Here is a 27,554-nt window from a genome sequence, read left to right on the forward strand (position 1 = left end):
CCCTGTGTGTCTCTCCAGCCCCTCTGTGTGTCTCTCCAGCCCCTCTGTGTGTCTCTCCAGCCCCTCTGTGTGTCTCTCCAGCCCCTCTGTCTCTCTCTCCACCCCCCCTGTCTCTCTCTCCAGCCCCCCTGTCTCTCTCTCCAGCCCCCCTGTGTGTCTCTCCAGCCCCCCTGTGTGTCTCTCCAGCCCCCCTGTGTGTCTCTCCAGCCCCCCTGTGTGTCTCTTCCGCCCCCCTGTGTGTCTCTTCCGCCCCCCTGTGTGTCTCTTCCGCCCCCCTGTGTGTCTCTTCCGCCCCCCTGTGTGTCTCTTCCGCCCCCCTGTGTGTCTCTTCCGCCCCCCTGTGTGTCTCTTCCGCCCCTCTGTGTGTCTCTCCAGCCCCTCTGTGTGTCTCTCCAGCCCCTCTGTGTGTCTCTCCAGCCCCCCTGTGTGTCTCTCCAGCCCCCCTGTGTGTCTCTCCAGCCCCATGTCACCAACCCCACATTCAGGGCAGGATTAAGGTCTGTACAGGCCCCTGGGGAACAAACCTGTGGGTGCCCCTGTAAAAAAAAAAATTATATATATATATATATATATATATATATTGCAGTGGTCGAAATATGGGTATGCGCAATAGGAACCATACCACTCTTACCATCTACAGATGGCGTAAGCGATACATTGACAAACAGCGATAAAGCTATTCTTAGTGCAATTTGTTAAATAAGGAAAGGAGGACTAAAGGGGTTATGTCTCATTGTTTAATGGGGCCCATCGGCTTCACATGAAAAAAAATACAGAAACACACAGGAAAAAACCACACATATAGGCACCCACATGATATATCACTCACCAGTCACTTCTGTAACCAGTCTGTTGGTGGTATAGGTGGAGAGGGATCTGGATGTGGCGTAGGGAACCTAGAGGGATGCAGATGAGGGTAGAAGGGAGCAGAATTCCGCCCAGCGGCAACCCCGCGGGAGCCAGGTGCAGCAGCTTCGGTAGTCAAGGGAATGTGAAGGTCCAGAGAGACTGAGAGCCTCAAGCAGAAGATGGGGTAAGAGCAGTTCTTCTGGCAGTGTGGCTGTCAAATTCAGCTGCAGCTGTCCCGCTCGCCGGTCAAGCCACTCCCCCGCAGTGTGTAGTCGCGCTCCCCCCCTGTTAATCTAGCCCTGCAGGTAGAAGCAGGAAGCAAGCCAGTCACTGTCATCCTGCTGCAGGCACACTTAGGAAGACCGGACCAGAAGCAGCTTTACAATGGGTATTGTGGGGACATTGTGTGGGGGCCCTTTTTGTGTGGGGGCCTCAGGACAACCGCCCCTGTCGCCCACTCCGTAATCTGGCCCTGCCCACATTTCTCTCCAGCCTCATACCTCCCTTGCATCTCTCCAGCCTCATGCCTCCTCTGCATCTCTCCAGCCTCATGCCTCCTCTGCATCTCTCCAGCCTCATGCCTCCTCTGCATCTCTCCAGCCTCATGCCTCCTCTGCATCTCTCCAGCCTCATGCCTCCTCTGAATCTCTCCAGCCTCATGCCTCCTCTGAATCTCTCCAGCCTCATGCCCCCTGCATCTCTCCAGCCTCATGCCCCCCTGCATCTCTCCAGCCTCATGCCCTCCTGCATCTTTCCAGCCTCATGCCCCTCCTGTGTCTCTCCAGCCACAAGCCCTTCCATTTCTCCAGCCTCATACCCCTCCCTCTGTTTTTCTCCAGCCTCATGCTCCCCATTTTTTTTCTCCAACCTCCTTCCCTCTGTGTCCCTCGAGCCTCATTCCCCCTTGCATCTGTGTGCCTCCAGCCTCATGTCCCATCTGTGTTTTTCCAGCCTCATGCCTTTCCTGGGTAGGGCCTGCAGAATAAAAAAAGAACACTAAGCACTACAGTGTATCTGGTCTCATTTTAGATTCTGTATGTATAGCACACGCTTATGCTGTCACACACTAAGCACAATAGTGTATCCGCTATTATGTTACTGGGTCGAGGATTCAATATAATTTCCAGCCTCATGCCCCTCCTGTGTCTTTCCAGCCTCATGCCCCTCCTGTGTCTTTCCAGCCTCATGCCCCTCCTGTGTCTTTCCAGCCTCATGCCCCTCCTGTGTCTTTCCAGCCTCATGCCCCTCCTGTGTCTCTCCAGCCTCATGCCTGTCCTGTGTGTTTCCAGCCTCTTGCCCCTCCTGTGTCTTTCCAGCCTCATGCCCCTCCTGGTCTTTCCAGCCTCATGCCCCTCCTGTGTCTTTCCAGCCTCATGCCCCTCCTGTGTCTTTCCAGCCTCATGCCCCTCCTGTGTCTTTCCAGCCTCATGCCCCTCCTGTGTCTGTAAAAATAGGTGAAATTAGCAGAAGTAGGAGCATGAAATGTCTTATTTGTAAGTTACCCTTCTGTGTGGGCCTTGTATCTTTCACCTGAACAATTATTTAGGCCACATGGTTGGACTGTAATGTGCACCTCTGTGTATTGCCTCCAACTCTTGTCCCCTCCAGGTGAAGTATTCAGCAGTTGGGTTTTTGGAGAAGAACCGCGACACGCTCCCTGTGAATATCCAGAATCTCTTTGTAAACAGTGTAACCTCATTATTGAGCCTCTTATTCACAGGTATCTTACAGTACATAACATCTGTGTAGCAGAAATGACAAAATAATGTCTGTCCCCACCCAGTTTATACCTCAGGATAACTCATGTAATGTCTGTCCCCACCCAGCTTATACCTCAGGATACCTCATGTAATGTCTGTCCCCACCCAGCTTATGCTTCAGGGTACCACACCCATCTTACACCTCAGGATAACTCATGTAGTGTCTGTCCCCACCCAGCTTATACCTCAGGATATCTCATGTAGTGTCTGTCCCCACCCAGCTTATACCTCAGGATAACTCATGTAGTGTCTGTCCCCACTCAGCTTATACCTCAGGATATCTCATGTAGTGTCTGTCCCCACCCTGCTTGCACCTCAAGATATCTCATGTAGTGTCTGTCCCCACCCAGCTTGCACCTCAGGATAACTCATGTAATGTCTGTCCCCACCCAGCTTACACCTTGGGATAACTCATGTAATGTCTGTCCCCACTCAGGTTATACCTCAGGATACCACACCCATCTTACACCTCAGGCTAACTCATGTAGTGTCTGTCCCCACCCAGCTTTCACCTCAGGCTAACTCATGTAGTGTCTGTCCCCACCCAGCTTACACCTCAGGATATCTCATGTAATGTCTGTCCCCACCCAGGTTATACCTCAGGGTAACTCATGTAATGTCTGTCCCCACTCAGGTTATACCTCAAGATAACTCATGTAATGTCTGTCCCCACCCAGCTTATACCTCAGGATAACTCATGTAATGTCTGTCCCCACCCAGTTTATACCTCAGGATAACTCATGTAGTGTCTGTCCCCACCCAGCTTACACCTCAGGATATCTCATGTAATGTCTGTCCCCACCCAGTTTATACCTCAGGATAACTCATGTAGTGTCTGTCCCCACCCAGCTTGCACCTCAGGATAACTCATGTAGTGTCTGTCCCCACCCAGCTTATACCTCAGGGTAACTCATGTAATGTCTGTCCCCACCCAGCTTATACCTCAGGGTAACTCATGTAGTGTCTGTCCCCACTCAGGTTATACCTCAAGATAACTCATGTAATGTCTGTCCCCACCCAGCTTATACCTCAGGATAACTCATGTAATGTCTGTCCCCACCCAGTTTATACCTCAGGATAACTCATGTAGTGTCTGTCCCCACCCAGCTTACACCTCAGGATAACTCATGTAGTGTCTGTCCCCACCCAGCTTATACCTCAGGGTAACTCATGTAGTGCCATCACTGGTACTTGGTGGGGGGGTATGCCGTATACTAGCCATACACTTGCCTTCCTCACAATTGCGCCAGTGACGTAGTGAATAGTCCCTGGTCCCAGGTACAGATTGTGAGCAGGGACCCAGTACATACCATATACAAAACAGCACAAACCTGTCACCAGTGCAGATTTGTCTCAGACTATATGAGAACATACGAGAGGTAAGGGGCAGATCTCAGAGTATTCCTTCTATACCTATCACACTATATAGCATTCTATAGCTGGGGCATGGCCAGGGCCTTGATACATAGCCTAAGCCGGCTGGGTCTCCCCCCTGTATTGATGTGCATGGTGTGTATTGTATATATATTGTGTATGAGATGTCACCAGGAGTGTCCTCTGTGCACCACTAGGTACTTTACCATGTCACTCAAAGGATCTATGGTCACTTACAGTTCCCAGAGTACCGAAAGACACCCCAGGACGTGTGTGCAGATAACATAACATGTAACGTTATATGTGGGATGTGTGAGTGTAGTAAGAGAACATATATATGTAACGTTATATGTGGGATGTGTGAGTGTAGTAAGAGAACATATGTAATATGATGTGTGAGTGTAGTAAGAGAACATATATATGTAACGTTATATGTGGGATGTGTGAGTGTAGTAAGAGAACATATGTAATATGATGTGTGAGTGTAGTAAGAGAACATATATATGTAACATTATATGTGGAATGTGTGAGTGTAGTAAGAGAACATGTATATGTAACGTTATATGTGGGATGTGTGAGTGTACTAAGAGAACATATGTAATATGATATGTGAGTGTACTAAGAGAACATATATATGTAACATTATATGTGGAATGTGTGAGTGTAGTAAGAGAACATATGTAATATGATGTGTGAGTGTAGTAAGAGAACATGTATATGTAACGTTATATGTGGGATGTGTGAGTGTACTAAGAGAACATATGTAATATGATGTGTGAGTGTAGTAAGAGAACATGTATATGTAACGTTATATGTGGGATGTGTGAGTGTAGTAAGAGAACATATGTAATATGTGTGAGTGTAGTAAGAGAACATGTATATGTAACGTTATATGTGGGATGTGTGAGTGTAGTAAGAGAACATATGTAATATGTGTGAGTGTAGTAAGAGAACATGTATATGTAACGTTATATGTGGGATGTGTGAGTGTACTAAGAGAACATATGTAATATGATATGTGAGTGTACTAAGAGAACATATATATGTAACATTATATGTGGGATGTGTGAGTGTAGTAAGAGAACATATGTAATATGATGTGTGAGTGTAGTAAGAGAACATATATATGTAACGTTATATGTGGGATGTGTGAGTGTAGTAAGAGAACATATGTAATATGATATGTGAGTGTACTAAGAGAACATGTATATGTAACATTATATGTGGGATGTGTGAGTGTAGTATGAGAACATATGTAATATGATGTGTGAGTAGTGAGAGAACATATATATGTAACGTTATATGTGGGATGTGTGAATATAGTGAGAGAACATATGTAATATGATGTGTGAGTGTAGTGAGAGAACATATATATGTATGTAACGTTATATGTGGGATGTGTGAGTGTAGTAAGAGAACATATGTAATATAATGTGTGAGTGTAGTAAGAGAACATATATATGTAAGGTTATATGTGGGATGTGTGAGTGTAGTAAGAGAACATACAGTCAGGTCCATAAATATTGGGACATTGACAGAATTTTCATATTTTGGCCTCTAGTCACCACCACAATGGCTTTGAAATGAAACAAACAAGATGTGATTTACCTGCAGACTTTCAGATTTAATTTGAGGGTAATTACATCCAAATCAGGTGAACGGTGTAGGAATTACAACGGTTTCTATATGTGCCTCCCACTTTTTAAATGGCCAAAAGTAATGGGACTATCAACTCAAAAGCTATTTCATGGACAGGTGTGGGCTATTCCCTCGTTATTTCATTATCAATTAAGCAGGTAAAAGGTCTGGAGTTGATTCTAGGTGAGACATTTGCATTTGGAATCAGTTGCTGTCAACTCTCAATATGAGATCCAAAGAGCGGTCACTATCAGTGAAGCCATCATTAGGCTGAAAAATCAAAACAAACCCATCAGAGAGATAGCAAAAACATTAGGTGTGGCCAAATCAACTGTTTGGAACATTCTTAAAAAGAAAGAACGCACCGGAGAGCTCAGCAACACCAAAAGACCCGGAAGACCACGGAAAACAACTGTGGTGGATGACAGAAGAATTATTTCCCTGGTGAAGAAAAACCCCTTCACAACAGTTGGCCAAATCAAGAACACTCTCCAGGAGGTAGGTGTATATGTGTCAAAGTCAACAATCAAGAGAAGACTTCACAAGAGTGAATATAGAGGATTCACCACAAGATGTAAACCATTGGTGAGCCACAAAAACAGGAAGACCAGATTAGAGTTTGCCAAACAACATCTAAAAAAGCCATTACAGTTCTGGTGTTTCGGTCGTCAGCGGAGGTAGATGGAGTCGCAGTAAAGCGTCAATTTGGCGCCGGTACCGCTAAACTCTTGAAGTTTTACAATTTAAGGTAAGAGGAAAAATAGAAAACTTTAGGACTGACAAGCAGTCCCAGTGTTATAACAGGGGCGTCTTGCTGCGCACCAAACAAAACAACTGAATGCCTGTGCCTGGGGCGGGGGATAAAGGGAGGGGACCAGTGCATGCTGGGAGCTCCAAAGCTTTGTGGGAGGCACATATAGAAACCGTTGTAATTCCTGCACCGTTCACCTGATTTGGATGTAATTACCCTCAAATTAAATCTGAAAGTCTGCAGGTAAATCACATCTTGTTTGTTTCATTTCAAAGCCATTGTGGTGGTGAATAGAGGCCAAAATCTGAAAATTCTGTCAATGTCCCAATATTTATGCACCTGACTGTACATATGTAACGTTATATGTGGGATGTGTGAGTGTAATAAGAGAACATATGTAATATGATGTGTGAGTGTACTAAGAGAACATATGTATGTAACGTTATATGTGGGATGTGTGAGTGTACTAAGAGAACATATGTAATATGATGTGTGAGTGTAGTAAGAGAACATGTATATGTAACGTTATATGTGGGATGTGTGAGTGTAGTAAGAGAACATATGTAATATGTGTGAGTGTAGTAAGAGAACATATGTAATATGATGTGTGAGTGTAGTAAGAGAACATATATATGTAACGTTATATGTGGGATGTGTGAGTGTACTAAGAGAACACATGTAATGTGATGTGTGAGTGTAGTAAGAGAACATACATATGTAACGTTATATGTGGAATGTGTGAGTGTAGTAAGAGATCATATGTAATATGATGTGTGAGTGTAGTAAGAGAATATATACTGTATATGTAACGTTATATGTGGGATGTGTGAGTGTAGTAAGAGAACATATGTAATATAATGTGTGAGTGTACTAAGAGAACATATGTAATATAATGTGTGAGTGTACTAAGAGAACATACATATGTAACGTTATATGTGGGATGTGTAAGTGTACTAAGAGAACATATGTAATATGATGTGTGAGTGTAGTAAGAGAACATACATATGTAACATATGTGGGATGTGTGAGTTTAGTTAGAGAACATATGTAATGTGATGTGTGAGTGTAGTAAGAGAACATACATATGTAACGTTATATGTGGAATGTGTGAGTGTAGTAAGAGAACATATGTAATATGATGTGTGAGTGTAGTAAGAGAACATATATATGTAACGTTATATGTGGGATGTGTGAGTGTAGTAAGAGAACATATGTAATATGTGTGAGTGTAGTAAGAGAACATATGTAATATGATGTGTGAGTGTAGTAAGAGAACATATATATGTAACGTTATATGTGGGATGTGTGAGTGTACTAAGAGAACACATGTAATGTGATGTGTGAGTGTAGTAAGAGAACATACATATGTAACGTTATATGTGGAATGTGTGAGTGTAGTAAGAGATCATATGTAATATGATGTGTGAGTGTAGTAAGAGAATATATACTGTATATGTAACGTTATATGTGGGATGTGTGAGTGTACAAAGAGAACATATGTAATATAATGTGTGAGTGTACTAAGAGAACATATGTAATATAATGTGTGAGTGTACTAAGAGAACATACATATGTAACGTTATATGTGGGATGTGTAAGTGTACTAAGAGAACATATGTAATATGATGTGTGAGTGTAGTAAGAGAACATACATATGTAACATATGTGGGATGTGTGAGTTTAGTTAGAGAACATATGTAATGTGATGTGTGAGTGTAGTAAGAGAACATACATATGTAACGTTATATGTGGAATGTGTGAGTGTAGTAAGAGAACATATGTAATATGATGTGTGAGTGTAGTAAGAGAACATATATATGTAACGTTATATGTGGGATGTGTGAGTGTAGTAAGAGAACATATGTAATATGTGTGAGTGTAGTAAGAGAACATATGTAATATGATGTGTGAGTGTAGTAAGAGAACATATATATGTAACGTTATATATGGGATGTGTGAGTGTAGTAAGAGAACATATGTAATATGATGTGAGTGTAGTAAGAGAACATGTATATGTAACGTTATATGTGGAATGTGTGAGTGTAGTAAGAGAACATATGTAATATGATGTGTGAGTGTAGTAAGAGAATATATACTGTATATGTAACGTTATATGTGGGATGTGTGAGTGTACTAAGAGAACATATGTAATATGTGTGAGTGTAGTAAGAGAACATACATATGTAACGTTATATATGGGATGTGTGAGTGTAGTAAGAGAACATATGTAATATGATGTGTGAGTGTAGTAAGAGAACATACATATGTAACGTTATATATGGGATGTGTGAGTGTAGTAAGAGAACATATGTAATATGATGTGTAAGTGTAGTAAGAGAACATATATATATATATATATATATATATATATATATATATGTAATGTTATATGTGGGATGTGTGAGTGTAGTAAGAGAACATATGTAATATGATGTGTGAGTGTAGTAAGAGAACATATATATTTAATGTTATATGTGGGATGTGTGAGTGTAGTATGAGAACATATGTAATATGATGTGTGAGTAGTGAGAGAACATATATATGTAACGTTATATGTAGGATGTGTGAGTGTAGTATGAGAACATATGTAATATGATGTGTGAGTAGTGAGAGAACATATATATGTAACGTTATATGTAGGATGTGTGAGTGTAGTAAGAGAACATATGTAATATGATGTGTGAGTGTAGTGAGAGAACATATATATGTAACATTATATGTGGGATGTGTGAGTGTAGTAAGAGAACATATGTAATATGATGTGTGAGTGTAGTGAGAGAACATATATATGTAACATTATATGTGGGATGTGTGAGTGTACTAAGAGAACATATGTAATATGATGTGTGAGTGTACTAAGAGAACATATGTAATATGATGTGTGAGTGTAGTAAGAGAACATATATATGTAACGTTATATGTGGGATGTGTGAGTGTAGTAAGAGAACATATGTAATATGATGTGTGAGTGTACTAAGAGAACATATGTAATATGATGTGTGAGTGTAGTAAGAGAACATATGTAATATGATGTGTGAGTGTAGTAAGAGAACATATATAGAGTATGTAACGTTATATATGGGATGTGTGAGTGTAGTAAGAGAACATATGTAATATGATGTGAGTGTAGTAAGAGAACATATATATGTAACGTTATATGTGGGATGTGTGAGTGTAGTAAGAGAACATATGTAATATGATGTGTGAGTGTACTAAGAGAACATATGTAATATGATGTGTGAGTGTAGTAAGAGAACATATGTAATATGATGTGTGAGTGTAGTAAGAGAACATATATATGTAACGTTATATGTGGGATGTGGGAGTGTACTAAGAGAACATATGTAAAATTTCTGGTTCCATAGGGTCCACAGGAATTACATTGGGATATATAGTTGGACGGCATCTATTGCACCAAACAGCAAAGCTTTGGAGCTCCCAGCATGCACTGGTCCCCTCCCTTTATCCCCCGCCCCAGGCACAGGCATTCAGTTGTTTTGTTTGGTGCGCAGCAAGACGCCCCTGTTATAACACTGGGACTGCTTGTCAGTCCTAAAGTTTTCTATTTTTCCTCTTACCTTAAATTGTAAAACTTCAAGAGTTTAGCGGTACCGGCGCCAAATTGACGCTTTACTGCGACTCCATCTACCTCCGCTGACGACCGAAACACCAGACCGCTGTGTGCTCTGAGTGTTTTCGGCAGGCCTCAGCGTGGCTTAGCTGGAGGCCGGAAGACGCTGAGGTCCGGGACTGCGGTTAGAGACACGGAGATATCCGGTAAGGATTCCCTTTGGGGAATCGCGCGCGAGCAGTCCCTAGCATCTGGTGAGACGCATCAGAGGCAGCTGTGTGTGAAAGACGTACTTGTAAAAGAGATGATTCCTCATTACGGTGGTCGTGGCCTTATCGCCTGTGGGATGGGTGGCAAGACACACTAGTGCGCACTGGTTGGCGTCTTGCCACTTTGTAGTGCAGCGTACCCGTCCGTCAAAATCGCAGTTTAGGGGAGATTGGCGCTCCCCCGGCCGCTCCTCTCCCGAGACACTATCTTCTGGCAGGATTCCCGCGTCTGGCATGAAAGACCTCCTCGTGTATGAGAAGCGTGCAGTTTAGCGTTTGCTCAGCGGCTGCAGCGGAGTTCTCAGAGGTTTCGGTCAGTCTCTATATATCTCTCATTGGGGTTTTATATATAGCATACTCTATATCCTACCATCCCCCTTGGGGGGCTGGTTTAGTTGAGTGAGTACATACTGCTGACGCAGTTGCATGTCTTTATGCATTGAATGTGACTGTGTGCCAGCTGCTGTATGTACACTGCCTATGTTTCACAAACAATCAGGTATTGCTATTTCTGTGTTTCTCCTTATCCTGTTGAAGGAGGGGTGCATCACTAATAGTAACAAGTCACATTGCATATTTTTTGACTATGCCAGTGAGTAAGGAACTAAGTTCTCCAGTACTGGTATTTTGTAAGTCCTGTGCTATAGGCTTATCAGAACAGGTTGTGAATCTGGAAGGGTTCTGTAAATATTGCAGTAAGCTGATGCCTGCTAGGTCTGCTACTGATACCAATCCTGTATCAGCTCCAGAACCTTCATGGGTGGCTGTCCTATCTTTTAGGCAGGGTCACTGAGTTACAGACTCCTGCTGTGTAGGTACCTCAGGCTGTGGTGTTCCCACAGTGGGCTCTTCCTATGGGGGTACCTCCCATGAACCCTGGTTGGCCAGATGTGGGTCACTCCAGCCAGGGGGTAATGCCAGTGTTGACCTCTCAAGTGCCTAGGAAGCGGGGGCATAAGATCCACCATATGTCTCCTCAGGAGTTGGACTCATTGTTGATTCATCAGATGAGTAGTCTCAGGTTTCGGAGTCGGTCTCGATAAGAGATGATTATCATCCTTGTTGGATGTTCCCGTCTTGGTGAGGCAAGTGAGGTCTGTCCTCAATATACAGGAGGAGGAGGTCTTAGCAGCATCTAACGAGGTGGTCTTTAGACGTCAAGCAGTGTCGAAGGACCATTTCCCGATTCAGGACAATTGTGGATCTGAAGCAGGTAAGGCACAGGTACTCTCTCTCAGCCTCAGCTGAGAAACACGTTGCACTGGCAAAGAAGGAAGGCTCTGTACCTTCCTAAATACCCGGTGCCACGCTGTGACTGGCTGGAAAGAGCACATGACCCACCAGGATTGGACAGCTTGCATCACATGGCCGCAGGCAAGATGGCGGCGCCCATGCCAAACAGAACGGAAACACCACCAGGCCCCACCAGGCCTAGTGAGAATGTGCCCGCACAGAACCACGTGCAGCCAATGCCCTCGCCAAACACCAGCACTGCTGCCAGGCACCCCCAGCCACAATTACCTCACAGGTAATACCCAGTGACCACCATGCCGAGAAAACCTGGCTGTGACACTGCCTTGTGCTTGTTTACAAAACTGAAGGCCTGAGGCCAGGGGTGACAAACTATTTGTGGAGGAGGACCTGGGGTATTCTGGGAGCTGAAAGCTTAACTATTTGGTGCCTGGATCACTCCAACCACATTAACCCCATGGTATCCCTGTGGATATCTTTGAGTGCATGTGACATACGTATGATGCGACTGCAAGATGGGGTCCCCACAGCGTTCTGTAGGGGCCATGCATGCTATGTCACTGAGGTACCAGGTTATTGTGTAACATTTACTGTTGTCTGAAAATTGCAAAAAACAATAGTCATTCCAAAACTCCGATATCTTTGGCCTCTAGGACCATCATGTGGTTTCTTTATCATTCATTTTTATCTCTCTTGCTTTGTTCCTTGTGCTTTGTAGCCAGCATTTCCAGGACAGGAACTTTAATGCCTGTAAAGAGAGAAAAAGTAAGTTATCAGATTATATTCTCTACTTCTCTGTGTTGTGTTCTGTGTGGGGACCTCTCTGCAAATTACTGACTTGTAAGGTGAAAATGTGACCGATTCCATTGCATTCACCATTGGGGCCTCAGACTTAAGCTGGGTACACACCTAAAGATTATCTGTCCAACCAACCAACTAGTTGATTGGTTGGAATGAAAATCTGGTAACGTATGGGAGTATATGATGATCAGCAATTTGCTTCTAAATGCCAGAAAATAGATGAAAATGGTCGGTCAGACAAGTTTGTTAAATGTTTGATGTTAACAATTTGTTCAAAGACAGTTTTTGTCCATTTTACGGCGTTTGGGAGCAAATTGCTGATTGTCATTTGCTTTCATACCTTACCAGATTTTCATTCTAACCAATCAACTAGTTGAATGGTTGGACAGAAAATCTTTAGGTGTGTACCCAGCTTTACTCTGGCCACATATCTAACCAGCTTTCATCCAACCAACCAACTGTCCAACATTTGTCCCACTAATGCCTTGTCTACATCTAACCAACTTGCATCCTACTAACCAATTGTCCAAAGTTTGTCCAACTAATTTCCTGTCTACATCTAACCAATTTTCATCCTACTAACCAACTGTCCAAAGTTAAGTTTGTCCAACTAATGTCCTGTCTACATCTTACCAACCTTCATCCAACTGTCCAACATTTGTCCAACTAATGTCCTGTCAACATCTAACCAACTGTTTCATCAGACCAGCCAACTTCTCTCCAACTGAACAATTCTGATGTCACAGAAGTCATGGGACACAGTCATGAGCTTATCTATAATTGGTGCAGGATATGGACACACAGCCCCTGGGTCCAACGAGGGGTCCACACCACACCCCCTGCACCCATCCTTTTTAACACTCACCTCTCCGAAGTTCCGCGTTGGTCGTCACAGACCTGCATAATACGCCTGGAAAACGGGTGATGCAGCCATTTTGCCAGCATCATACACAGTAGACTCCGGGCACAGACTAGTCCACTGCCGGACGCCGGGGTTAGAGGAGGAGGTCCCAGACAGGAAATGCACACGGGCCCCCTCCTCTTTAATTCGCCCCTGGACACATTCCAACTACATTACTTCTATTGTTTAAATAAGAAAGGAAAATTAATAAATAATTTTAAAAGTTTCATATATGCAATTTTGACCCGACCTCCACAGCTTTTGTCCCAGTGGTTTCTATTCCTGGGCTGTAAATGTGGGCAGTAGGGGTATCTCTGCTGGGGTCTGTCATTTAGTGGCCTATTTATCAAATAATATTTGCAGGATATTCTCCAAAAACAGTGAAGCATTCCAGAGCTTGGCCCCAACAACCCAGGGCCGGCTCTAGGGGTGTTCGACCAGTGCGGTCGAACAGGGGTGCCACCCATAGAGGGTGCACCCCTCCCCAACATCCCGATTTCAGCGGAACAATACTGTCCCACTGTTCCATCCGTGGGCTGAAGTGGCCTGCGGGTGGTCAAATCGGGAGGTTGGGGACCCCCACCGCTGCAGCATCCATCCATTCAGTGACGGGAGAGGGCTGGGGGAAGCCCAGCTATTGAGGCTCCCCCCAGCCTGACGTTGTTTGGAGGCGTGCCTCCTAATAACGTCACGTAGGGGGCGTGGCCTTTGGTGATTATGCCACTCTCCCATGTTGAGCCCATTAGGCCACGCCCCCATTTTCGGTCGCGCGCACAGGATGCTCCGACCTCTGGAGCCGGCCCTGCAACAACCTATGTAAGGTGTATAATACATATATATATAGAGGCTACAGCAGAAAAAACTTTTAATCTGTGAATAATAAGCTCCCCGAACAGGAGTAGAGTCTTGTCCTTCTCTAAGTATTGGAGATTCGGAACATTTGTATACGGGACACTTTATGAAAAAAACTATCAGGTATATACTAACTACAGCACTAGTATATACTAATCTGTTGGGGAAAGAAATACAGGGAACATTTGAGAAGCTATATACTGTGAGAATACAGGGTGCCAGTCACTACGTTGTAGACTGAGGAACATGACATAAATGTGTTGAATTTTATATACTTTTGTGGTTTATGTGCATTACAGCATTACAGCATTACATGTTAGTGATTATATGCTATTTTAATCTCATCTTTTAGCAATAAATACTTTGCTTTTTGATACAAATAAAAGTATCTTGTGAACATGTCAGTTGTATTCACTCCCTGATTCATAAGATGCCTCTATATACATGTGTTAGTGCTTATACACGCTTAGGCTTTTCTATATACATGTGTTAGTGCTTATACACGCTTAGGCTTTTCTATATACATGTGTTAGTGCTTATACACGCTTAGGCTTTTCTATATACATGTGTTAGTGCTTATACACGCTTAGGCTTTTCTATATACATGTGTTAGTGCTTATACATGCTTAGGCTTTTCTATATACATGTGTTAGTGCTTATACATGCTTAGGCTTTTCTATATACATGTGTTAGTGCTTATACACGCTTAGGCTTTTCTATATACATGTGTTAGTGCTTATACACGCTTAGGCTTTTCTATATACATGTGTTAGTGCTTATACACGCTTAGGCTTTTCTATATACATGTGTTAGTGCTTATACATGCTTAGGCTTTTCTATATACATGTGTTAGTGCTTATACACGCTTAGGCTTTTCTATATACATGTGTTAGTGCTTATACATGCTTAGGCTTTTCTATATACATGTGTTAGTGCTTATACATGCTTAGGCTTTTCTATATACATGTGATAGTGCTTATACATGTTTAGGCTTTTCTATATACATGTGTTAGTGCTTATACATGCTTAGGCTTTTCTATATACATGTGTTAGTGCTTATACACGCTTAGGCTTTTCTATATACATGTGTTAGTGCTTATACATGCTTAGGCTTTTCTATATACATGTGTTAGTGCTTATACACGCTTAGGCTTTTCTATATACATGTGTTAGTGCTTATACATGCCTAGGCTTTTCTATATACATGTGTTAGTGCTTATACACGCTTAGGCTTTTCTATATACATGTGTTAGTGCTTATACATGCTTAGGCTTTTCTATATACATGTGTTAGTGCTTATACACGCTTAGGCTTTTCTATATACATGTGTTAGTGCTTATACATGCCTAGGCTTTTCTATATACATGTGTTAGTGCTTATACACGCTTAGGCTTTTCTATATACATGTGTTAGTGCTTATACATGCTTAGGCTTTTCTATATACATGTGATAGTGCTTATACATGCTTAGGCTTTTCTATATACATGTGTTAGTGCTTATACATGCTTAGGCTTTTCTATATACATGTGTTAGTGCTTATACATGCTTAGGCTTTTCTATATACATGTGTTAGTGGTTATACATGCTTAGGCTTTTCTATATACATGTGTTAGTGCTTATACACGCTTAGGCTTTTCTATATACATGTGTTAGTGCTTATACATGCTTAGGCTTTTCTATATACATGTGTTAGTGCTTATACACGCTTAGGCTTTTCTATATACATGTGTTAGTGCTTATACATGCCTAGGCTTTTCTATATACATGTGTTAGTGCTTATACATGCTTAGGCTTTTCTATATACATGTGTTAGTGCTTATACATGCTTAGGCTTTTCTATATACGTGTTAGTGCTTATACACGCTTAGGCTTTTCTATATACATGTGTTAGTGCTTATACATGCTTAGGCTTTTCTATATACATGTGTTAGTGCTTATACATGCTTAGGCTTTTCTATATACGTGTTAGTGCTTATACACGCTTAGGCTTTTCTATATACATGTGTTAGTGCTTATACATGCTTAGGCTTTTCTATATACATGTGTTAGTGCTTATACATGCTTAGGCTTTTCTATATACGTGTTAGTGCTTATACACGCTTAGGCTTTTCTATATACATGTGTTAGTGCTTATACATGCTTAGGCTTTTCTATATACATGTGTTAGTGCTTATACATGCTTAGGCTTTTCTATATACATGTGTTAGTGCTTATACATGCTTAGGCTTTTCTATATACATGTGTTAGTGCTTATACACGCTTAGGCTTTTCTATATACATGTGTTAGTGCTTATACATGCTTAGGCTTTTCTATATACATGTGTTAGTGCTTATACACGCTTAGGCTTTTCTATATACATGTGTTAGTGCTTATACATGCTTAGGCTTTTCTATATACATGTGTTAGTGCTTATACATGCTTAGGCTTTTCTATATACATGTGTTAGTGCTTATACACGCTTAGGCTTTTCTATATACATGTGTTAGTGCTTATACATGCCTAGGCTTTTCTATATACATGTGTTAGTGCTTATACATGCTTAGGCTTTTCTATATACATGTGTTAGTGCTTATACATGCCTAGGCTTTTCTATATACATGTGATAGTGCTTATACATGCTTAGGCTTTTCTATATACATGTGTTAGTGCTTATACATGCCTAGGCTTTTCTATATACATGTGATAGTGCTTATACATGCTTAGGCTTTTCTATATACATGTGTTAGTGCTTATACACGCTTAGGCTTTTCTATATACATGTGTTAGTGCTTATACATGCTTAGGCTTTTCTATATACATGTGTTAGTGCTTATACACGCTTAGGCTTTTCTATATACATGTGTTAGTGCTTATACATGCCTAGGCTTTTCTATATACATGTGTTAGTGCTTATACATGCTTAGGCTTTTCTATATACATGTGATAGTGCTTATACATGCTTAGGCTTTTCTATATACATGTGTTAGTGCTTATACACGCTTAGGCTTTTCTATATACATGTGTTAGTGCTTATACATGCTTAGGCTTTTCTATATACATGTGATAGTGCTTATACACGCTTAGGCTTTTCTATATACATGTGTTAGTGCTTATACACGCTTAGGCTTTTCTATATACATGTGTTAGTGCTTATACATGCCTAGGCTTTTCTATATACATGTGTTAGTGCTTATACATGCCTAGGCTTTTCTATATACATGTGTTAGTGCTTATACACGCTTAGGCTTTTCTATATACATGTGTTAGTGCTTATACACGCTTAGGCTTTTCTATATACATGTGTTAGTGCTTATACATGCTTAGGCTTTTCTATATACATGTGTTAGTGCTTATACACGCTTAGGCTTTTCTATATACATGTGTTAGTGCTTATACATGCTTAGGCTTTTCTATATACATGTGTTAGTGCTTATACACGCTTAGGCTTTTCTATATACATGTGTTAGTGCTTATACATGCTTAGGCTTTTCTATATACATGTGTTAGTGCTTATACACGCTTAGGCTTTTCTATATACATGTGTTAGTGCTTATACATGCTTAGGCTTTTCTATATACATGTGTTAGTGCTTATACATGCTTAGGCTTTTCTATATACATGTGTTAGTGCTTATACATGCTTAGGCTTTTCTATATACATGTGTTAGTGCTAATACACGCTTAGGCTTTTCTATATACATGTGTTAGTGCTTATACATGCTTAGGCTTTTCTATATACATGTGTTAGTGCTTATACATGCTTAGGCTTTTCTATATACATGTGTTAGTGCTTATACACGCTTAGGCTTTTCTATATACATGTGTTAGTGCTTATACATGCTTAGGCTTTTCTATATACATGTGTTAGTGCTTATACATGCTTAGGCTTTTCTATATACATGTGTTAGTGCTTATACATGCTTAGGCTTTTCTATATACATGTGTTAGTGCTTATACATGCTTAGGCTTTGATATATACATGTGTTAGTGCTTATACATGCTTAGGCTTTGATATATACATGTGTTAGTGCTTATACATGCTTAGGCTTTGATATATACATGTGTTAGTGCTTATACATGCTTAGGCTTTGATATATACATGTGTTAGTGCTTATACATGCTTAGGCTTTTCTATATACATGTGTTAGTGCTTATACATGCTTAGGCTTTTCTATATACATGTGTTAGTGCTTATACACGCTTAGGCTTTTCTATATACATGTGTTAGTGCTTATACATGCTTAGGCTTTTCTATATACATGTGTTAGTGCTTATACATGCCTAGGCTTTTCTATATACATGTGTTAGTGCTTATACATGCTTAGGCTTTTCTATATACATGTGATAGTGCTTATACATGCTTAGGCTTTTCTATATACATGTGTTAGTGCTTATACACGCTTAGGCTTTTCTATATACATGTGTTAGTGCTTATACATGCCTAGGCTTTTCTATATACATGTGTTAGTGCTTATACATGCTTAGGCTTTTCTATATACATGTGTTAGTGCTTATACATGCTTAGGCTTTGATATATACATGTGTTAGTGCTTATACATGCTTAGGCTTTGATATATACATGTGTTAGTGCTTATACATGCTTAGGCTTTGATATATACATGTGTTAGTGCTTATACATGCTTAGGCTTTTCTATATACATGTGTTAGTGCTTATACATGCTTAGGCTTTTCTATATACATGTGTTAGTGCTTATACATGCTTAGGCTTTGATATATACATGTGTTAGTGCTTATACATGCTTAGGCTTTTCTATATACATGTGTTAGTGCTTATACACGCTTAGGCTTTTCTATATACATGTGTTAGTGCTTATACATGCTTAGGCTTTTCTATATACATGTGTTAGTGCTTATACACGCTTAGGCTTTTCTATATACATGTGTTAGTGCTTATACACGCTTAGGCTTTTCTATATACATGTGTTAGTGCTTATACACGCTTAGGCTTTTCTATATACATGTGTTAGTGCTTATACACGCTTAAGCTTTTCTATATACATGTGTTAGTGCTTATACACGCTTAGGCTTTTCTATATACATGTGTTAGTGCTTATACATGCTTAGGCTTTTCTATATACATGTGTTAGTGCTTATACACGCTTAGGCTTTTCTATATACATGTGTTAGTGCTTATACATGCCTAGGCTTTTCTATATACATGTGTTAGTGCTTATACATGCTTAGGCTTTTCTATATACATGTGTTAGTGCTTATACATGCTTAGGCTTTTCTATATACGTGTTAGTGCTTATACACGCTTAGGCTTTTCTATATACATGTGTTAGTGCTTATACATGCTTAGGCTTTTCTATATACATGTGTTAGTGCTTATACATGCTTAGGCTTTTCTATATACGTGTTAGTGCTTATACACGCTTAGGCTTTTCTATATACATGTGTTAGTGCTTATACATGCTTAGGCTTTTCTATATACATGTGTTAGTGCTTATACATGCTTAGGCTTTTCTATATACGTGTTAGTGCTTATACACGCTTAGGCTTTTCTATATACATGTGTTAGTGCTTATACATGCTTAGGCTTTTCTATATACATGTGTTAGTGCTTATACATGCTTAGGCTTTTCTATATACATGTGTTAGTGCTTATACATGCTTAGGCTTTTCTATATACATGTGTTAGTGCTTATACACGCTTAGGCTTTTCTATATACATGTGTTAGTGCTTATACATGCTTAGGCTTTTCTATATACATGTGTTAGTGCTTATACACGCTTAGGCTTTTCTATATACATGTGTTAGTGCTTATACATGCTTAGGCTTTTCTATATACATGTGTTAGTGCTTATACATGCTTAGGCTTTTCTATATACATGTGTTAGTGCTTATACACGCTTAGGCTTTTCTATATACATGTGTTAGTGCTTATACATGCCTAGGCTTTTCTATATACATGTGTTAGTGCTTATACATGCTTAGGCTTTTCTATATACATGTGTTAGTGCTTATACATGCCTAGGCTTTTCTATATACATGTGATAGTGCTTATACATGCTTAGGCTTTTCTATATACATGTGTTAGTGCTTATACATGCCTAGGCTTTTCTATATACATGTGATAGTGCTTATACATGCTTAGGCTTTTCTATATACATGTGTTAGTGCTTATACACGCTTAGGCTTTTCTATATACATGTGTTAGTGCTTATACATGCTTAGGCTTTTCTATATACATGTGTTAGTGCTTATACACGCTTAGGCTTTTCTATATACATGTGTTAGTGCTTATACATGCCTAGGCTTTTCTATATACATGTGTTAGTGCTTATACATGCTTAGGCTTTTCTATATACATGTGATAGTGCTTATACATGCTTAGGCTTTTCTATATACATGTGTTAGTGCTTATACACGCTTAGGCTTTTCTATATACATGTGTTAGTGCTTATACATGCTTAGGCTTTTCTATATACATGTGATAGTGCTTATACACGCTTAGGCTTTTCTATATACATGTGTTAGTGCTTATACACGCTTAGGCTTTTCTATATACATGTGTTAGTGCTTATACATGCCTAGGCTTTTCTATATACATGTGTTAGTGCTTATACATGCCTAGGCTTTTCTATATACATGTGTTAGTGCTTATACATGCTTAGGCTTTTCTATATACATGTGTTAGTGCTTATACACGCTTAGGCTTTTCTATATACATGTGTTAGTGCTTATACATGCTTAGGCTTTTCTATATACATGTGTTAGTGCTTATACACGCTTAGGCTTTTCTATATACATGTGTTAGTGCTTATACATGCTTAGGCTTTTCTATATACATGTGTTAGTGCTTATACACGCTTAGGCTTTTCTATATACATGTGTTAGTGCTTATACATGCTTAGGCTTTTCTATATACATGTGTTAGTGCTTATACACGCTTAGGCTTTTCTATATACATGTGTTAGTGCTTATACATGCTTAGGCTTTTCTATATACATGTGTTAGTGCTTATACATGCTTAGGCTTTTCTATATACATGTGTTAGTGCTTATACATGCTTAGGCTTTTCTATATACATGTGTTAGTGCTAATACACGCTTAGGCTTTTCTATATACATGTGTTAGTGCTTATACATGCTTAGGCTTTTCTATATACATGTGTTAGTGCTTATACATGCTTAGGCTTTTCTATATACATGTGTTAGTGCTTATACACGCTTAGGCTTTTCTATATACATGTGTTAGTGCTTATACATGCTTAGGCTTTTCTATATACATGTGTTAGTGCTTATACATGCTTAGGCTTTTCTATATACATGTGTTAGTGCTTATACATGCTTAGGCTTTTCTATATACATGTGTTAGTGCTTATACATGCTTAGGCTTTTCTATATACATGTGTTAGTGCTTATACATGCTTAGGCTTTGATATATACATGTGTTAGTGCTTATACATGCTTAGGCTTTGATATATACATGTGTTAGTGCTTATACATGCTTAGGCTTTGATATATACATGTGTTAGTGCTTATACATGCTTAGGCTTTTCTATATACATGTGTTAGTGCTTATACATGCTTAGGCTTTTCTATATACATGTGTTAGTGCTTATACACGCTTAGGCTTTTCTATATACATGTGTTAGTGCTTATACACGCTTAGGCTTTTCTATATACATGTGTTAGTGCTTATACATGCCTAGGCTTTTCTATATACATGTGTTAGTGCTTATACATGCTTAGGCTTTTCTATATACATGTGATAGTGCTTATACATGCTTAGGCTTTTCTATATACATGTGTTAGTGCTTATACACGCTTAGGCTTTTCTATATACATGTGTTAGTGCTTATACATGCCTAGGCTTTTCTATATACATGTGTTAGTGCTTATACATGCTTAGGCTTTTCTATATACATGTGTTAGTGCTTATACATGCTTAGGCTTTGATATATACATGTGTTAGTGCTTATACATGCTTAGGCTTTGATATATACATGTGTTAGTGCTTATACATGCTTAGGCTTTGATATATACATGTGTTAGTGCTTATACATGCTTAGGCTTTTCTATATACATGTGTTAGTGCTTATACATGCTTAGGCTTTTCTATATACATGTGTTAGTGCTTATACATGCTTAGGCTTTGATATATACATGTGTTAGTGCTTATACATGCTTAGGCTTTTCTATATACATGTGTTAGTGCTTATACACGCTTAGGCTTTTCTATATACATGTGTTAGTGCTTATACATGCTTAGGCTTTTCTATATACATGTGTTAGTGCTTATACACGCTTAGGCTTTTCTATATACATGTGTTAGTGCTTATACACGCTTAGGCTTTTCTATATACATGTGTTAGTGCTTATACACGCTTAGGCTTTTCTATATACATGTGTTAGTGCTTATACACGCTTAAGCTTTTCTATATACATGTGTTAGTGCTTATACATGCTTAGGCTTTTCTATATACATGTGTTAGTGCTTATACATGCCTAGGCTTTTCTATATACGTGTTAGTGCTTATACATGCTTAGGCTTTTCTATATACATGTGTTAGTGCTTATACATGCTTAGGCTTTTCTATATACATGTGTTAGTGCTTATACATGCTTAGGCTTTTCTATATACGTGTTAGTGCTTATACACGCTTAGGCTTTTCTATATACATGTGTTAGTGCTTATACACGCTTAGGCTTTTCTATATACATGTGTTAGTGCTTATACACGCTTAGGCTTTTCTATATACATGTGTTAGTGCTTATACACGCTTAGGCTTTTCTATATACATGTGTTAGTGCTTATACATGCTTAGGCTTTTCTATATACATGTGTTAGTGCTTATACATGCCTAGGCTTTTCTATATACGTGTTAGTGCTTATACATGCTTAGGCTTTTCTATATACATGTGTTAGTGCTTATACATGCTTAGGCTTTTCTATATACATGTGTTAGTGCTTATACATGCTTAGGCTTTTCTACATACGTGTTAGTGCTTATACATGCTTAGGCTTTTCTATATACGTGTTAGTGCTTATACATGCTTAGGCTTTTCTATATACATGTGTTAGTGCTTATACATGCTTAGGCTTTTCTATATACGTGTTAGTGCTTATACATGCCTAGGCTTTTCTATATACGTGTTAGTGCTTATACACGCTTAGGCTTTTTCTATTACTTATGGGATACTAACCTGCACATTTCTTTGGCGTGGGAGCCGCCCGTATTCTCTCCTTGGCCTCCTGGTGACACGTGCGTCATGTGATGACCACATATGCGCTGGGGAGCTGAACCAGAAGGAAGCGCTTATTGGGGCCCATTTCCTGGCAAGAGAACTAATTTCTCTTCATCTTTGCCAATTTAAGCAAAAAATATTTTGCACATCTGCATAAAATATGCCCCTTAGTACTGAAACTGCCAGACATTCCCACAGATGGGGCTCACATGTACTATTACCTATATACTGACCCCTCACATGTACTATTACCTATATACTGACCCCTCACATGTACTATTAGCTATATACTGACCCCTCACATGTACTATTAGTTATATACTGACCCTCACATGTACTATTAGTTATATACTGACCCCTCACATGTACTATTAGCTATATACTGACCCCTCACATGTACTATTACCTATATACTGACCCCTCACATGTACTATTAGCTATATACTGACCCCTCACATGTACTATTAGTTATATACTGACCCTCACATGTACTATTAGTTATATACTGACCCCTCACATGTACTATTAGCTATATACTGACCCCTCACATGTACTATTACCTATATACTGACCCCTCACATGTACTATTAGCTATATACTGACCCCTCACATGTACTATTAGTTATATACTGACCCTCACATGTACTATTAGTTATATACTGACCCCTCACATGTACTATTAGCTATATACTGACCCCTCACATGTACTATTACCTATATACTGACCCCTCACATGTACTATTACCTATATACTGACCCCTCACATGTACTATTACCTATATACTAACCCCTCACATGTACTATTACCTATATACTGACCCCTCACATTTACTATTACCTATATACTGACCCCTCACATGTACTATTAGCTATATACTGACCCCTCACATGTACTATTACCTATATACTGACCCCTCACATGTACTATTACCTATATACTGACCCCTCACATGTACTATTAGTTATATACTGACCCCTCACATGTACTATTAGTTATATACTGACCCTCACATGTACTATTAGTTATATACTGACCCCTCACATGTACTATTAGCTATATACTGACCCCTCACATGTACTATTAGTTATATACTGACCCTCACATGTACTATTAGTTATATACTGACCCCTCACATGTACTATTAGCTATATACTGACCCCTCACATGTACTATTACCTATATACTGACCCCTCACATGTACTATTACCTATATACTGACCCCTCACATGTACTATTAGCTATATACTGACCCCTCACATGTATTATTAGTTATATACTGACCCCTCACATGTACTATTAGTTATATACTGACCCTCACATGTACTATTAGTTATATACTGACCCCTCACATGTACTATTAGCTATATACTGACCCCTCACATGTACTATTACCTATATACTGACCCCTCACATGTACTATTACCTATATACTGACCCCTCACATGTACTATTAGCTATATACTGACCCCTCACATGTACTATTAGCTATATACTGACCCATCACATGTACTATTACCTATATACTGACCCCTCACATGTACTATTACCTATATACTGACCCCTCACATGTACTATTACCTATATACTGACCCCTCACATGTACTATTAGCTATATACTGACCCCTCACATGTACTATTACCTATATACTGACCCCTCACATGTACTATTACCTATATACTGACCCCTCACATGTACTATTAGCTATATACTGACCCCTCACATGTATTATTAGTTATATACTGACCCCTCACATGTACTATTAGTTATATACTGACCCTCACATGTACTATTAGTTATATACTGACCCCTCACATGTACTATTACCTATATACTGACCCCTCACATGTACTATTACCTATATACTGACCCCTCACATGTACTATTACCTATATACTGACCCCTCACATGTACTATTAGCTATATACTGACCCCTCACATGTACTATTAGCTATATACTGACCTCTTACATGTACTATTAGTTATATACTGATCTCTTACATGTACTATTAGCTATATACTGACCCCTCACATGTACTATTACCTATATACTGACCCCTCACATGTACTATTAGTTATATACTGACCTCTTACATGTACTATTAGCTATATACTGATCTCACCTGTACACCGGGTTATGTACTGACCTCTTACATATACTATTAGCTATATACTGACCTCTTACATATACTATTAGCTATATACTGACCTCTTACATATACTATTAGCTATATACTGATCTCTTACATGTACTATTAGCTATATACTGATCTCTTACATGTATTATTAGCTATATACTGACCTCTTACATGTACTATTAGCTATATAATGATCTCACCTGTACACCGGGTTATAGACTGACCTCTTACATGTACTATTCGCTATATACTGATCTCACCTGTACACCGGGTTATATACTGACCTCTTACATGTACTATTCGCTATATACTGATCTCACCTGTACACCGGGTTATGTACTGACCTCTTACATATACTATTAGCTATATACTGACCTCTTACATGTACTATTAGCTATATACTGACCTCTTACATGTACTATTAGCTATATACTGACCTCTTACATGTACTATTAGCTATATACTGATCTCACCTGTACACCGGGTTATATACTGACCTCTTACATATACTATTAGCTATATACTGATCTCACCTGTACACCGGGTTATGTACTGATCTCTTACATATACTATTAGCTATATACTGATCTCACCTGTACACCGGGTTATGTACTCACCTCTTACATGTACTATTAGCTATATACTGATCTCACCTGTACACCGGGTTATGTACTGACCTCTTACATGTACTATTAGCTATATACTGACCTCTTACATGTACTATTAGCTATATACTGACCTCTTACATGTACTATTAGCTATATACTGACCTCTTACATGTACTATTAGCTATATACTGATCTCACCTGTACACCGGGTTATATACTGACCACTTACTTGTACTATTAGCTATATACTGATCTCACCTGTACACCGGGTTATGTACTGACCTCTTACATGTACTATTAACTATATACTGACCTCTTACATGTACTATTAACTATATACTGACCTCTTACATGTGCTATTAGCTATGTACTGACCTCTTACATGTACTATTAACTATATACTGACCTCTTACATGTGCTATTAGCTATGTACTGACCTCTTACATGTACTATTAGCTATATACTGACCTCTTACATGTACTATTAGCTATATACTGACCTCTTACATGTACTATTAGCTATGTACTGACCTCTTACATGTAGTATTAGCTATATACTGATCTCACCTGTACACCGGGTTATGTACTCACCTCTTACATGTACTATTAGCTATATACTGATCTCACCTGTACACCGGGTTATATACTGACCTCTTACATGTACTATTAGCTATATACTGATCTCACCTGTACACCGGGTTATGTACTGACCTCTTACATGTACTATTAGCTATGTACTGACCTCTTACATGTACTATTAGCTATATACTGATCTCACCTGTACACCGGGTTATGTACTGACCCCTTACATGTAGTATTAGCTATATACTGATCTCACCTGTACACCGGGTTATGTACTGACCTCTTACATGTACTATTAGCTATATACTGACCTCTTGCATGTACTATTAGCTATATACTGCCCTCTTACATGTACTATTAGCTATATACTGACCTCTTACATGTACTATTAGCTATATACTGATCTCACCTGTACACCGGGTTATGTACTCACCTCTTACATGTACTATTAGCTATATACTGATCTCACCTGTACACCGGGTTATGTACTCACCTCTTACATGTACTATTAGCTATATACTGATCTCACCTGTACACCGGGTAATATACTGACCTCTTACATGTACTATTAGCTATATACTGATCTCACCTGTACACCGGGTTATGTACTGACCTCTTACATGTACTATTAGCTATATACTGATCTCACCTGTACACCGGGTTATGTACTGACCCCTTACATGTAGTATTAGCTATATACTGATCTCACCTGTACACCGGGTTATGTACTGACCTCTTACATGTACTATTAGTTATATACTGATCTCACCTGTACACCGGGTTATGTACTGACCTCTTACATGTACTATTAGCTATATACTGACCTCTTGCATGTACTATTAGCTATATACTGACCTCTTACATGTACTATTAGCTATATACTGATCTCACCTGTACACCGGGTTATGTACTGACCTCTTAAATATACTATTAGCTATATACTGACCTCTTACATGTACTATTAGCTATATACTGACCTCTTACATGTACTATTAGCTATATACTGATCTCACCTG

The 27,554-nt window shown here is 39.5% G+C and overlaps 1 protein-coding gene across 1 annotated transcript in view; it reads left to right on the top strand.

The window, feature by feature from the left end:
* Positions 1-27,554, top strand: part of LOC148439554 (uncharacterized) — a 262,816-nt gene that overhangs the window by 22,269 nt on the left and 212,993 nt on the right. The window contains exons 3-4 of the mRNA XM_088464593.1: positions 2,458-2,569; positions 12,182-12,228. Coding sequence (XP_088320719.1) covers positions 2,458-2,569; positions 12,182-12,228 — 159 coding nt within the window. The remainder of the gene's footprint in view (positions 1-2,457; positions 2,570-12,181; positions 12,229-27,554) is intronic.

The sequence above is a fragment of the Taudactylus pleione genome, unplaced genomic scaffold, assembly GCF_031769625.1.
Source record: "Taudactylus pleione unplaced genomic scaffold, aTauple2 ptg001711l, whole genome shotgun sequence".
In the NCBI taxonomy this organism is placed as follows: domain Eukaryota; kingdom Metazoa; phylum Chordata; class Amphibia; order Anura; family Myobatrachidae; genus Taudactylus; species Taudactylus pleione.